The following is a 12736-nucleotide window of genomic DNA, read 5'->3' as shown; positions in this document are numbered from 1 at the left end:
TATATTTTCCCGTCTAGGTACCAGGCCCGCTGCCCCGATTCATAACAATTTAATTTTCGCCATATCTAAAAAATTACGCAACGTACGTCAAAAGCAATGGCATCGTCAGATGCACCTGGCAAAGGTGCACCCACTCCGGTTTCAATGTATCTTTCCGTCTTGGCACCAGGACCACTGCTCTAATTCGTAACAAATGGTTTTCCGCTATATCCTGAACAGTTCACAACGAAAATAGACGACATTGGTATAGTTTGTTAGCTATTCCAAAAACAAAGCCGTGGGTACTACATAACTTCATTTTGCCAATACCTATCACGTGATTCAAGGCACAAAGAACGTGTTAGCGTCAACACTTGCGGCCGTGCCTATGACACAGCCTACCCTAATTTTTTTTTAATTAGAGAAAAAGAAACTCAAATCTTTTCTTTTTAGGACTTTGTTGACTATTTTGGTATATTCACATACGTTATCCTGAAATATTTTTCAGAAAGTATCGGCGTTATTAAGTAAAAAGGAATGGATTTCCTCCTCAAATGAATCATATAAATATCGATTTTGTTGAAAAACGTCAGAGAAATGTGATACTTAAATGGAAAGTTTGGAATACACTGCGTCGCTTGTTCTCGTCAGCCGGCTAGCGTGACGTCATCTTAAAAGTTGTCTGGTCTTCTCCCTGTCTGCCTTGAGTCCCCGAAGGTACGAGGATGGAGAATTAGTGACGAAAACAATTGTATTATTTTGTTATACACTTCAAATACTCGAGGAGCGAGACAAAAAGGAGAAAGAGGCCACTCTACGAAGTGCGCGATTCGAACAAAAAAGTTCGTTTTCGCCTCTAACCTCTGTCTGCTGATTAGCCTCTTTTCTTCTTTTCTCTCTCTCTGGGAAAAAAATAAGAGCTTCTAGAGCATAGTCTCCAAAACTATTTGTTCCATCGCCCCCTTCATCAGAATTATTTTCCTCTCATCGCCCCCCAACTCAAATAAACCCATAGGATCCTATTAAATCAGTTGGTTCTATCACCCCCTTGGACCATTCCATCGCCCACCGGGGGTTGATATCACCCACTTTGGGAAACACTGATCAAGAGGGATCATCATCACATTTTTACCCTTCAGAGCCCTATCGTCATTTTCTTCACGCTGGGGGGCGCGTCAAAGGTGAGGTCGACTGATGTAATGTATATATGTATATATGAATTGACATCATCATCATCATCATCGTGCCCCCCCCCCCAGACTTAAAAGTCTATCTCTCCGCCTATGTCTCGTACCTCTTCGTCCCAGTATGTGCGTATCCTTAGCAGGCAATTTTTTTCGCCCGGATCAGCATAGAGCGGCCTCAAGAGAAGAAGGGTTCTCACAAGAATGAGATGAGATTCGAAATTTTCTAGAGTAAGCATTTAATTTTTTAGGCAAGCATTTTTAGCCGAGCAAGTTTTCAGGAAACTCACTTGGCATGGGTGGCCCGCGATGCTCTAAAGACGGATTTGTTTAAGATCCTAGATTTCCCAGTATTTTGCCCGAGGAAGTATGGTCAGTTTATTCAAGCACTTAATTTCCCGCCATTATCAATATCTCAGTGATAGCTGGCAACTTTTCATCCATTTAACTACTGTGAATCCCGTATTTCAAATCAATTTCTGTATATATGGTCAAGATGTTTATATCGTGCAGTCGGAACATCAAAAAATTCCGAAAATACGAGAATGATAAAAAATTACAGGAGATATGGTCATTACATATGGGCTCCATCTGATTTCTCAATTTCGGAACGGTCACAGTCGTCTGGACTTGAGAGCTCGTTCAAATTCGCATGCTGCTACTTGTAGAAGCGTAATGTTCGTGTATGTAGCAGCTTATTAAGTGAGTGCTCTCTCAAGAAAAATTCATTAAATAAATAAATGATAAATTGGAAATATATATGCATATAATTTAATTTATAAACTAATTATTATAATTTTTTTTGTATATATATGAACGAGGTTTTGAATCAAATCAACCAAATAACATTTTACTTGCCCACCTCGGTTTTTTTCAGTCAGGTGAACTGTGTAATGCCAACACCAGCTATAGCGGAAGGCCTTCGCGCGATGTGTGTGACGTCATTGAAGGTCATCTCGCTTACAGCCAGGGCCATAACTAGTCAGGTGCACTCGCACAGAGCCCACTTGGAAGGGGGGGCCTAAATTCAAAAAATTCTTGCACAGAAATGGCTGGCTATGGCCCTGGATATACCACAAAAAATGGGTAAGATGGCACATACGTTGGCCTGTTATATCCAGTGACTAGGTGAGATGACCACCTACAGTGACGTCACGAGCTTTGCGGGGAGGCCTGCTTTAGGTGGTGTTGGTAATGCTCGATGGTATGACCCTCTTCATACGGTGGGGATAGCTGATAGGGGAAGCTCCAGCCCAAGGACCTTTATGAACCTTGTAAAAAGTTATATAAATTCACTGTAAACAGGCGTTTTATAGTGAGGGGCATTTATATTTCATTGCCATTTTTGTACTTTGGGGGGGGGGAGGGCTTGGCAGGCTATAGCCCAGGGCGATAAATTTGAGAAATAAGTGGCCAAGAAACCACTACAGTAGAACCTCGATTATCCGAACACATCAGAACCAAAAGGTGTTCGGAAAAGTGAAAGGTTCGGTAAATCAATTCCAAAACTTATTCAATAATGCAAAGGAATAGCCCCCCCCCCCCCCACAAAAAACCACGATAAGAACTTTTTGTTGTCAAGAAGATTCTCTCCTCCCTTTCATTAAAGCACACCCATAGGGTTACAATGAGTTCGTGAGACAAAAAAAAAAGCGATGCCAGACAAATCTGCTCCTATTCACGCTCTTCTTTGCTTGTCAATCGTTTATAACTACATAAACTATATCCGGCAATGGCCATATTTTTTACCCATGTTATATTTTATTGTCGTCTATGCTGACGTAGTTTTTTTTAAAATGAATCTACTGTAGATGCTGCTTATTAGAATTATGGATAATGTGTTAATTATTGGGTATTGTTATCGCTTTTGCTATGTATGGAACAGACCAGTATTATAACATGGGAAAAAAATTGTTTATCAGGACTTCTGGTTTATATTGTCAATTTTTTTTTTTGTAGGAAGGTTTTTTGTGTATTTTGAAACTAAAAAAGGTTGAACCACATATTCATTCTTCCCCCCATAAGTTATCGGTCTGCAACAGGTGTAGATCAGGGAGGACCCCCAAGCAAAATGTGGATATGACAAATTCAATAAATCAGTTGAAAATTACTTGTATCAATGTTTTTGATTAAATAACAAATTCAAGAAAATTTCAACTAAAAAAACAGGAAAAATTGAATTTTTTTTCAAAAAAAGTCAAGACAGGAAACCATGACTTTCCTGGAAAATACGTGACTATATCGAACGTATAGTCACCCTATCTACAACATGGAAAAATCGCCCCTCTCAACAGTGACCTCCAGATCTGCCCCTGATCTGCAAGACTGCATTGGGTTAGAAGGATCACTTATTAAAATACTACATATTACTACAGGAATATAAAGTTGAGTTCTTGGAGGGGGAGAAACCAAGAAAAGAGGGTTTCAAGACAGGAATTCTAAAATTTTTCTGTTCCTCGAATTATCCAGAAACTCTGGATAATAACTTTCTGGCTCATATTTTCAAGGCTCTAATATATATCAGCGTATCTGCCAACACGAAAGAGGGGAGGGTCTATAATCTTTCTCAAAAACTAGCATCCAAACTAGTAACCATTTAGTAAAAAATATAAAGCAGCATCTCACTTCTGAATATCTTACTCATCGATTCAACGCTGATTCTGACTGCTGTACAGGCTCGTAGAATTTCTGGTTTGGCTTTTGTACCCATGGTCACTATCAAGGATGCACTCAACATTTTATGAGAGGTGAATGAAGATGAAAATGTCAATGGTCCAGCTATTGATGGAAGTTTGATACCAGCATTAAATTACTTTGAATACAATTAGTGGAAGATTGTGTCGAAACAACTGCGACAGTCAACCATTGTTTGAGCTTGCAATTTGGTCTTGTTATAAGCGCAGTGCACTATGTATGCACAAATACTTATGTAGAAGCAGCTCATCGACGCTTATGAGCTGAATTCTGTGCTGACTACCTGACTTTGTAGAAATTCATAAATATATGCATATTTTAAATTTTAATAAATTGCCAATGATTGATTGTAAATTGATCAATTGTAATGATCCTACCGATTTTCCAGTATCCAAATGGCACAACTCCAAGTGTCCTGTGTCCAATGAGCTGCATCCAAACACCCTGCTCCACCTGGTGCCTGGGATTCATTCAGCCCTGCTGTACACCACATTATGATTCATCAATTAAGTTGAATGAAATCCCAGCTGTGGGATTGATGAACAGGTTATTTACCCTTACTGGTTAGCCTCTGGTGAGAATACTGCATATGATCTGCTATTTGCAATATCTCCCTGAGATATGAAGTTGGTTTGTGTCCAGAGCCCCTCAATGTTTTGTTATTCAAACATCGGAGAAAAACAATGATTTTTTGCAAAGACTAGAAAATAATTTCCTCGAGGCACTGAAATTATATTACATTTTCTGAGCTATTTAATCTGAACAACTAAGTTATTGATAAAATCTTGCTATGTGATTCCATTGAGTTCATTTGTTTTTCAAATCAGTTTTGTTATGGCTGTGTACTAATATGTGCTTTCTAACATTTACTTTTCAAAGGTGTGATTTGATCTGCTATGAAGCGTGATGTTAGCTGGATCCTGGGAAGATATGCAGTGGATGTGCACAAGCATTTACTCAGCAGAGAGAAAAAGATGAAGAAGTATCAGAAACTTTCCACGGATTTGTCAGAACGTCCATATTTGGTGGAGTACATGGCCATGATTTGCGACCAGATGGGCTTTTGCAGGGCCGTGAAGCATTTGGCCATCTATTATCTCGACATGTTCATGGATGACTACTCGATTGAAAAAGAGCACATGTGTTTGATAGCTGTTGGATGTATAATAGTTGCTGGTAAAAAAAATGGTTACTTTTATTTATAATTCTCTAATAATCATGTAGAAATAATCGGTTGAAAAATATATCCATGCTTGTTAACCTCTTAAACCAATCCATGATAACCTCTGGAATTATCTGTACACAATAATTATAACAGTAAAACCTTTCATTAGCTAATAGACACTTGTCTCCAGTGATGTAGATGAAATCATGCTTACCTGGTTTGCAAGAGGGCCTGAGTTCAAGTCCAAGTAGAGACCAAATGACTTTTCTTTCAGAGCTCACCTGGGCATAATATTCAGAAAATGTTTCCTTTACAATTTTATGTTTATAATTTCGCATTAAATTAAGGCTTGATGAAAAAAAAAATTTTGACACCAGTAAAATTTTATAGGTATCAAGAATTCCCCACCCCCCGACAAAATCAGCTCAAAATAATATATTTGACTAAGGGGACCCCCTTTCCATGCGAGCAAACAAGCAGACATGATTTTTGATTTTTTTTGTGGTGTCTTCAAACTGGAATTCAAACTTAGACACAATTCAGTTATAGTAGGCTGCATAAAAAATGAGGCTTTAGCGCCAATTCTTTTGTCACTATGGTGACCTGGTGTCTAGGATTTTTCAAGCCCTGTATTAAATAACTTGCAAAAGTATTGGCGCATAAAATGTTCCCTGTATGATTTGAGTCTGATGACAATAAAAAAAATTTCCAGAATTTAAGGATTTTTTTTTTTAGCAGCAGTTAAAAAAAACTGTTCTCAAAAATGTTCCCCCATATAATATTTGAATGCCTCACGAGTCCCTTAGGGATTGAATTTTGAAAAATTCCTTAATGAGTCTCCACATTACATAGGTTTCTTCTGAGCAGAAGAGAAACTAGTTTTCCTTCAATAATTAATCACATAAGTGATTGCAATTGATTTAAACTTTTATTTATATCTTCTCAAGTATGAAAATTAATGTCTCCGTATTGTCTTTTGATATTCAACTGCATAAATTCTTGTGGGTTAGGATATTTTAAAATTAATTATGGGCCCGTAAAAAGTACATCGAAAAAATTCCACAGCTTTAACTAAGCATTTTTGGAAGCTGGAACAGGCAGATGGATAACTTGAAGTTCAAGGGGGGAGGGGAATTCGAAATACCTAGCGCCCCTTAAAAAAAGAAAAAAAAAAACTATTCATTTCTATGTTTCTTTAATCTAGATTTATTTATTTCGTGAGTCCCGCAGGAAGTCGCCATATTGGTTAACTTGGACACAGTCTATATGTCCCTCAAAGAAAGAAAGAGGGAGATATCGCATGATCCAAAAAGCTTCATTGAAGAAAATCCGGGCAGCTCCGGGTAATATAGCTAGTCATGTATAAAGCCGATGATCAGCTTTTCCAAGTTTTATTCAAGTTACACATTTTTACCATAAAATTGTTGTGCAATACAATTATTTTGCACAAACATGTATTACACTTATTAAACTTTAAGATGTATAATATTTTTTATATTCAGATTAACATTTTGTGTGGTAATTTAAATAATTTGTTTTAATGCTTTATTGAAAAATTATATATTGCACATCCTGGTAAGATATAATTAAATGTTAAAAAATATTGTTTTTAAAATGTATTTCTTATTATTTTCACAACCAATGAGGTAAAATAATAAGCATTAATTATATGTAATTATATAAATTATATTTATAATCATAATTATATGTAATTAATTATATGTAATGTAATTAAACAATAATTAGTGCACATTCTTATTTTCTTCTGGTTTCTTTCGTTTCTTCCACTGTCAAGGAAAAAATAGGTTTCTTCCGAAAGAAACCCAACCCAACTTTAATCAGTTGTTTTATTTTATGATGTGAAGTTCACATAAAATAAAACAATTGATTAAATTTCATATTTATAACTTCAGTGATTTTGGCGGTGATTGCTCCATATAATCTTTGAACCCCCTTTCAAAGAGGTTGAATGCTAAAAAATCCCTTCTTTGTTAATCTCTACATTACAAAGTAAAAATGTTGATTAAATTTCATATTTATAGCTTCGGCGGTTTCAGCTCGGCAATGATGAATTAGTGAACCAGTCAAGACATGTTATTTTATATAGATTGTGCATTCACACTCCATTCGTGTTATCTGAAAATTTTAAATGTGTGAACGTAATGAAAACTAATTAAAGAAATACAGTATTTTTACAAAAATGTTAATTGCCACTCAAATGAATTAGTCTCACTGTGATTCAACCACGCAAATGGGACCAAAATTTTTCTTCACTAAAGTAAGAAAAATCGTAAAATCAGGATTGAGTTGAGTACAAATCTCTTTTGTTGGAATGTCGAAAAACAAAAAAATGTTGGATCAGATTCATTTTATATATCATTGTTCAACTGTATGCATAAGTTTTATGTATGAGATTGAGCAGTATGGATATTTATCTTTTTAAAGTGAAAGTCGATGAGCAAACAGAGTTGATTCCAAAGATCAGTCACTTCAACATGATCCTCGGTAACAGCTATCAGCCAAAGGAGATCATCGAGATTGAAGCGTCCATTATGGAATTTTTCAGTTGGGATCTTCTGTTACCCACTCCTGCCACCTATATCGATTACTACTCGCTGTATGTCATTCGAATGACTGACTTGGATGCTACTTCAAATGTGCGTGTACTCAAGAGATTCGCTCAGAAATACATAGATTACCTCATGGAGTTGCTCTTGAGAGGTGAGTGTTGATTCTCGCTCTCCAAATCTATCCAGTTAATCTATGAAGGGCCTGTTCATTGTGTTTGATGAGAAGTCTTTACCAAACATCTAGCTATTTCAATGTTTTTATGGCCATTGAAATATTTTTTATGCATAGTTCTTATTCAGACATGATTTTCAATAATGTTATATCTGTACTCAATATAGTTGCCCCATGCAATGAGGATTACATCTATCTCCGTGAAGCTGTGACTGTATAAAAAAGAAATAACGCAATGATAAGTTTTAAAATAAACATTTGGCGAGATTTTAAAATTTACAGGGTTTGTATGGGTCAGGGAAAAATCTGGGAAAATTTTTTCACTAAAAAAACGTCAGGGAAATCAGGGAAAATAGCCCATTTTTGTTCTAAAACCTGAAAATTTCAGACAACCTGGAAAATCGTCACGATTGTCTTATCACAAAGAAATATATAAAAAAAATGAAAAAAAAATTTCCCTTGGAAAAAAAGAAAATTCCGATAATATCGTAAATATTGATAATCCATAAAATATCGCTATGTATTGCACAAAAAACTACTGATGCTGCCGAGGAGGAACAAGGATTTCGTAAGTCTGCGTGGAAAAGTGTATTGCTGGGACCTTATCGTAACTCTTTCTAGTGTTTCTAGAAACATTGTATCTACGCATCGCAGAAAGCCATGGGTACAAAGCTCAGTTAAAATAATTTTGAAAGTTGTCAACAGCGAATGTTCAGCTTCAGTTAGCAACGGCGAATGGCGCATATGTGTACAGGGTGTTTCAAAAAGAATCATACAATTTTTTTCTGGTTACTGCAATTTGTATCAACCATTTATTTCCCCCCACTCTTCACAATTTTAACAGTAATTATTAAATACATTGTGAATTGGAATTTTTTTTTGTTACAATTAGTTATATCACATATTTAAGATCACAATTTCCCACTTTTTTTTTGATGAGATATGGTGAACCTTAGTATGAATGTATAATTTTTATTCAAACCCATATGGATTTTATTAATGCTAATAAGAATTGAATTATTTTCATTCAGTTAGAATTAAATTATCAAGTCTGTCTGCACCATAGGTTGAGAAAAGCCAAATTCACCTTCAAAGTGTTTTCTCACTTACAATGGTTTTCTTGAAAAATGATATAAGGGGGAATCCACTGTATTCCGTTTATAGTGATAAATCCTAAAGCAATATTTTTCTTTGTTTGTGTAAGAGTTTCACTATCGCCAAAGAACAGGGTCATCTTAAGAGCATCATAGTCCTTGGGAAAAGTGGTTCTTCCTAGCCCTCCCCTACCTGGATAGAAATGACTGCCAACCAGTTAACATATGAAAATGAGACCTGGTTAAAAATTTTTAAGGCCCGGGGACGTGCCTGACTGGGCCAATGACTTAGGACAGAACTGTCAAATAATACCCTAAGGATAATATTTGTGCCTGACTTCACAGTTTTTTGAATCTAACTGGAAGTTTGGAACAAAAATTTGAAAACTCATCTTTTATGGTCTGAAACAACTTCTTTATGAATTTTTAGATTGCCAGTTCAGGTTTTTCCGCCCCTCTGTGGTTGCCGCATCTTGTGTAGCTGTTTCGAGGAATTTCTTGGACTTGACACCAGTCTGGCCATATTGTCTCGAGAACGTGACTCAATGCAAGTATTCAGATATCAAAAGTTGTGTGGAGCTAATGCTGCAGTAAGTTTGGTTCAATAACGTACATGTAGGAAATTAATTAAAGTTAAAATGGTATGTAAGAGTCATAATTAGAGTTAACAGGAGCTGCTATATGTTTTGCAGTGTCTAATGGAAAAAAAGTACCGGAAATATTGTGCTGGTGTCCCAAAAACAGTTTTCAGGGTGCTTGTCTTGTATAAGGGTGAATCAAATGAAAACAGAACAGTTGTTATACTCAGTTTAAAAGAAAGAAAGCAAGAAGGTAAGAGAGTGCATTTTGGCTCCATTCACGTCATCATTACAAAGAAACTCCATTGCAGAAAAGTGAGTGCAAATGCTTTTGCCAGTCTTGCACATTGCACATGATTCAATGACAGTGCATGTTCACTGTACGCCATCTTTGTTCATCGATGTATTTTGCTCCTTCATAATCCTTCTGCCACGAAAAAACAACCAATTGTCTGTTGGATGATACTGTCAGCCAACCACTAGAACATATCAAGTGATTCCATGTGACTACCTGAGAAAATCCCATTCCGCAGTCAGGTTTGCCTTCCTATCCTCCAACTCCATCTACCTCTACACAAAGTTTTGCCACACACTCGTACAAATTTAATCATAATTGTTCCATTTTCATTTGACCCACCCTTTTACAATAGTATCGAATAATCAAAGTATGTTGTGAGAATCACTTGAATCTTGCTAATGGACAGTGGAAAAAGGATTGTTGTTTATTTTTGTCATTGCGTGTATGCTAGTCTTTTCTTGTTATTTTAGGAATTATGCCTACGAAGCTGTCTCAAAACATGAGCAGACCCAGTTGTGTGACCCAAAGATAAATAAACTTGATGACGGAGCAAGCAGCAGTGATCATCAAGGGGATGAAAGAGACTGTTCACCGCCTGCTAAACAGCGGAGGTTGCAGATCAATGGCTGATATGCTAAAATCAATATCCCCTTCCCCCCCCCCTTGTTAAGCTAGCGCTTTTAAAAAAAGTTGTTTTTTTTATATTTTGAGTCTTTTCCATTTCTTGCAATATCTCTGAAATATTCCTGTTCCTTTAAAGGATTTGTTTTTGGTTATAAGAGTTTTAATTACCAAAGAAGCTGGTGAATTTCGTGACATTTTGAAGTGATTTTTTTCGAGAAAAAATTTCTGTGATGTGATATTGTACCAGTCGTTTTTCATATGCTTGTTAAAATCGTAGAGATTCGTTTCGTGTTTTGTCCATTTGTCCAGTCAGAGAATCGCACAATGCATATCCTGATAATACATCAAAGGTGATTATAATTAAAGTTCCCGTACTTTAAGTAGTTTTTCTTAACTGCTTATCCAAGAATACAGCCAAATTTTTAGGATATCTTAATGAGACCATGGGAGAGATATTTATGAAAAAAATAGTTCATTTTTTGACCACCAGGTGAAAAAGTAGCACTTTTTATTGCATTTTACATTTCCCCCCTTGGTCCATATAACATATATATACACCAAGTTTCACAATGGAATATGTCGACCAGAACGAGCACTACATAGGTCTGAGTAGTTTCAGTATACCGACACTGCTCAGACCAATGTAGCACCTGTCAGTATACAGACACTGCTCAGACCAATGTAGCACCTGTCAGTATACAGACACTGCTCAGGCCAATGTAGCACCTGTCAGTATACCGACGCTACTATGACCTATGTGGTGCCCATTCTGGTAGGCATATTCCATTGAAACTTGCATATTCCATTGAAACTTGGTATGTATGTTATATGGTCTATGGGGAAAAGGAAAATTTAAAAAAAGCCCTACTTTCCTCCTGGTGTTTGAAAATTGAACTATTTTTTTATTTCATAAATATCTCCCCCATGGTCTCATTGGCATATCCTAAAAATTTGGCTTTGGCTGTATTCGGATAAGAAGTTTTTAAGGAAAAACTACTCAGAGCACAAGAACTTTAATTATAATCGCCCTGTATATTTCTGATGTATGCATGTTCTTGCTTGTCTCGATTCTTGAAATTTCCTTCGTTCCGAAAACTGGTTAAATTATTTACATTTTATTTTATTTATTGTGCGGGACAGTGCAATGAATGTTTGTTTGTGTGAAGCCGAATGAGTTTGCTTTGACACATTTGTTTTCTTGCATGATTTTTCAGATTTAAATGTTTCTTCCTAGTAATGTGTACCTTTGGTGTGTTTGTTTCCGATAATGCCACTAATGGTGTTTAGGATATTGTGTGACATGCATTTTTAAATTTTTTAATTTATTGAGATTGAACAAGTTATTTATAAAATATTAATATATTAGTTAATTATATTGATTAACAAAGTGCCTTATGTATCGTAATACATTCCTAAGTGATAGCTATTGATCTGTAAAGAATATTTATTTTTGGATTTCTCAGGGATAACGAGCGCACATTGAAAAATGTTTTGATGTTTTGTATGGAAATAATTGATAATGACCGGTTTATTTATTTTGTTATGAAAAACTGAAGTAAAAGTTTGTTAGATGTGAAAATCGCAGTGAGCGTTTCCTTGAAATGATTTTGTTATATGGGGGTGTATATGTTACTGCCGAAGCCCGAAATTAGCCAGTTCACCTGGCCAATGTCCAGCCACTTCATGAAGTGGCTGGAGAATCCCTGGCCAAATAAAAGGCATGATTCAGGGGTCATCTATATAGTTGGCATATTTTTTTGTGATAATTATAATCAATAATTACGTTTGGCTATGACAACCCTAACGATCAAAGGAATCTAAACATCAATATCTTGGATTGATATCTATTTTTTGAGATCTCCACCCACTTTCGGTCAATGTCCGAAATTCCATGGAATTTCTGACATTGGCCGGGTCAACTGCCACTTTCGGGCTTTGACAATGATGTACAAACTTGTATGAATTTTCCATAGCTGCCAACATTGGAGAATGAGAATCAGGGAATTTTGTACACAGGTGGGATAAAAGGGATTTTTTTTTTAAAGTAGAGATTTTTCATTCCTGACAGCCCTTAGACTACTCTCTACGAGGCTGTCTAAAAAAAGTCTCTTTGGAAATCACCTGAAATTTGTCAAGCCCTAGTGTTGTAATGAACAACACCAGGACTTGACAAATTTCAGGTTACTATAGCAACTAGAAAATCTGTATTCACGTCTAAACATTTTCTGTATGTGATTTCTAAATTGGAGTCAGTGAATGACAAAATTTTTTCATTTCATGACAGCTTAAAATGCTGGTTCGGGTCAACGAATGTTAAAAAATTTCCTGATTTCATGATACGATCTCTCTTTTAATATAAGAAAATTATATCAAGTCCC

General features: G+C 36.0%; 1 protein-coding gene across 1 annotated transcript; it reads left to right on the top strand.

Moving 5' to 3' along the window:
- Positions 1 to 1785: 1785 nt before the first annotated feature.
- Positions 1786 to 11915, top strand: CycJ (Cyclin J). Its single transcript, XM_089240113.1, has 5 exons — positions 1786 to 1865; positions 4737 to 5033; positions 7468 to 7743; positions 9289 to 9448; positions 10205 to 11915. Exons 2-5 carry the CDS (start codon positions 4754 to 4756, stop codon positions 10362 to 10364), a joined length of 876 nt encoding a protein of 291 aa, XP_089096239.1. The 5' UTR covers positions 1786 to 1865; positions 4737 to 4753; the 3' UTR covers positions 10365 to 11915.
- Positions 11916 to 12736: the final 821 nt, after the last annotated feature.

This window comes from Pholcus phalangioides, unplaced genomic scaffold, assembly GCF_987345545.1.
Source record: "Pholcus phalangioides strain wild (caught in Gottingen) unplaced genomic scaffold, Ppha-v1.0 ptg000012l_1, whole genome shotgun sequence".
Taxonomy (NCBI): domain Eukaryota; kingdom Metazoa; phylum Arthropoda; class Arachnida; order Araneae; family Pholcidae; genus Pholcus; species Pholcus phalangioides.
This window is presented reverse-complemented; position numbering and strand designations above follow the sequence as displayed.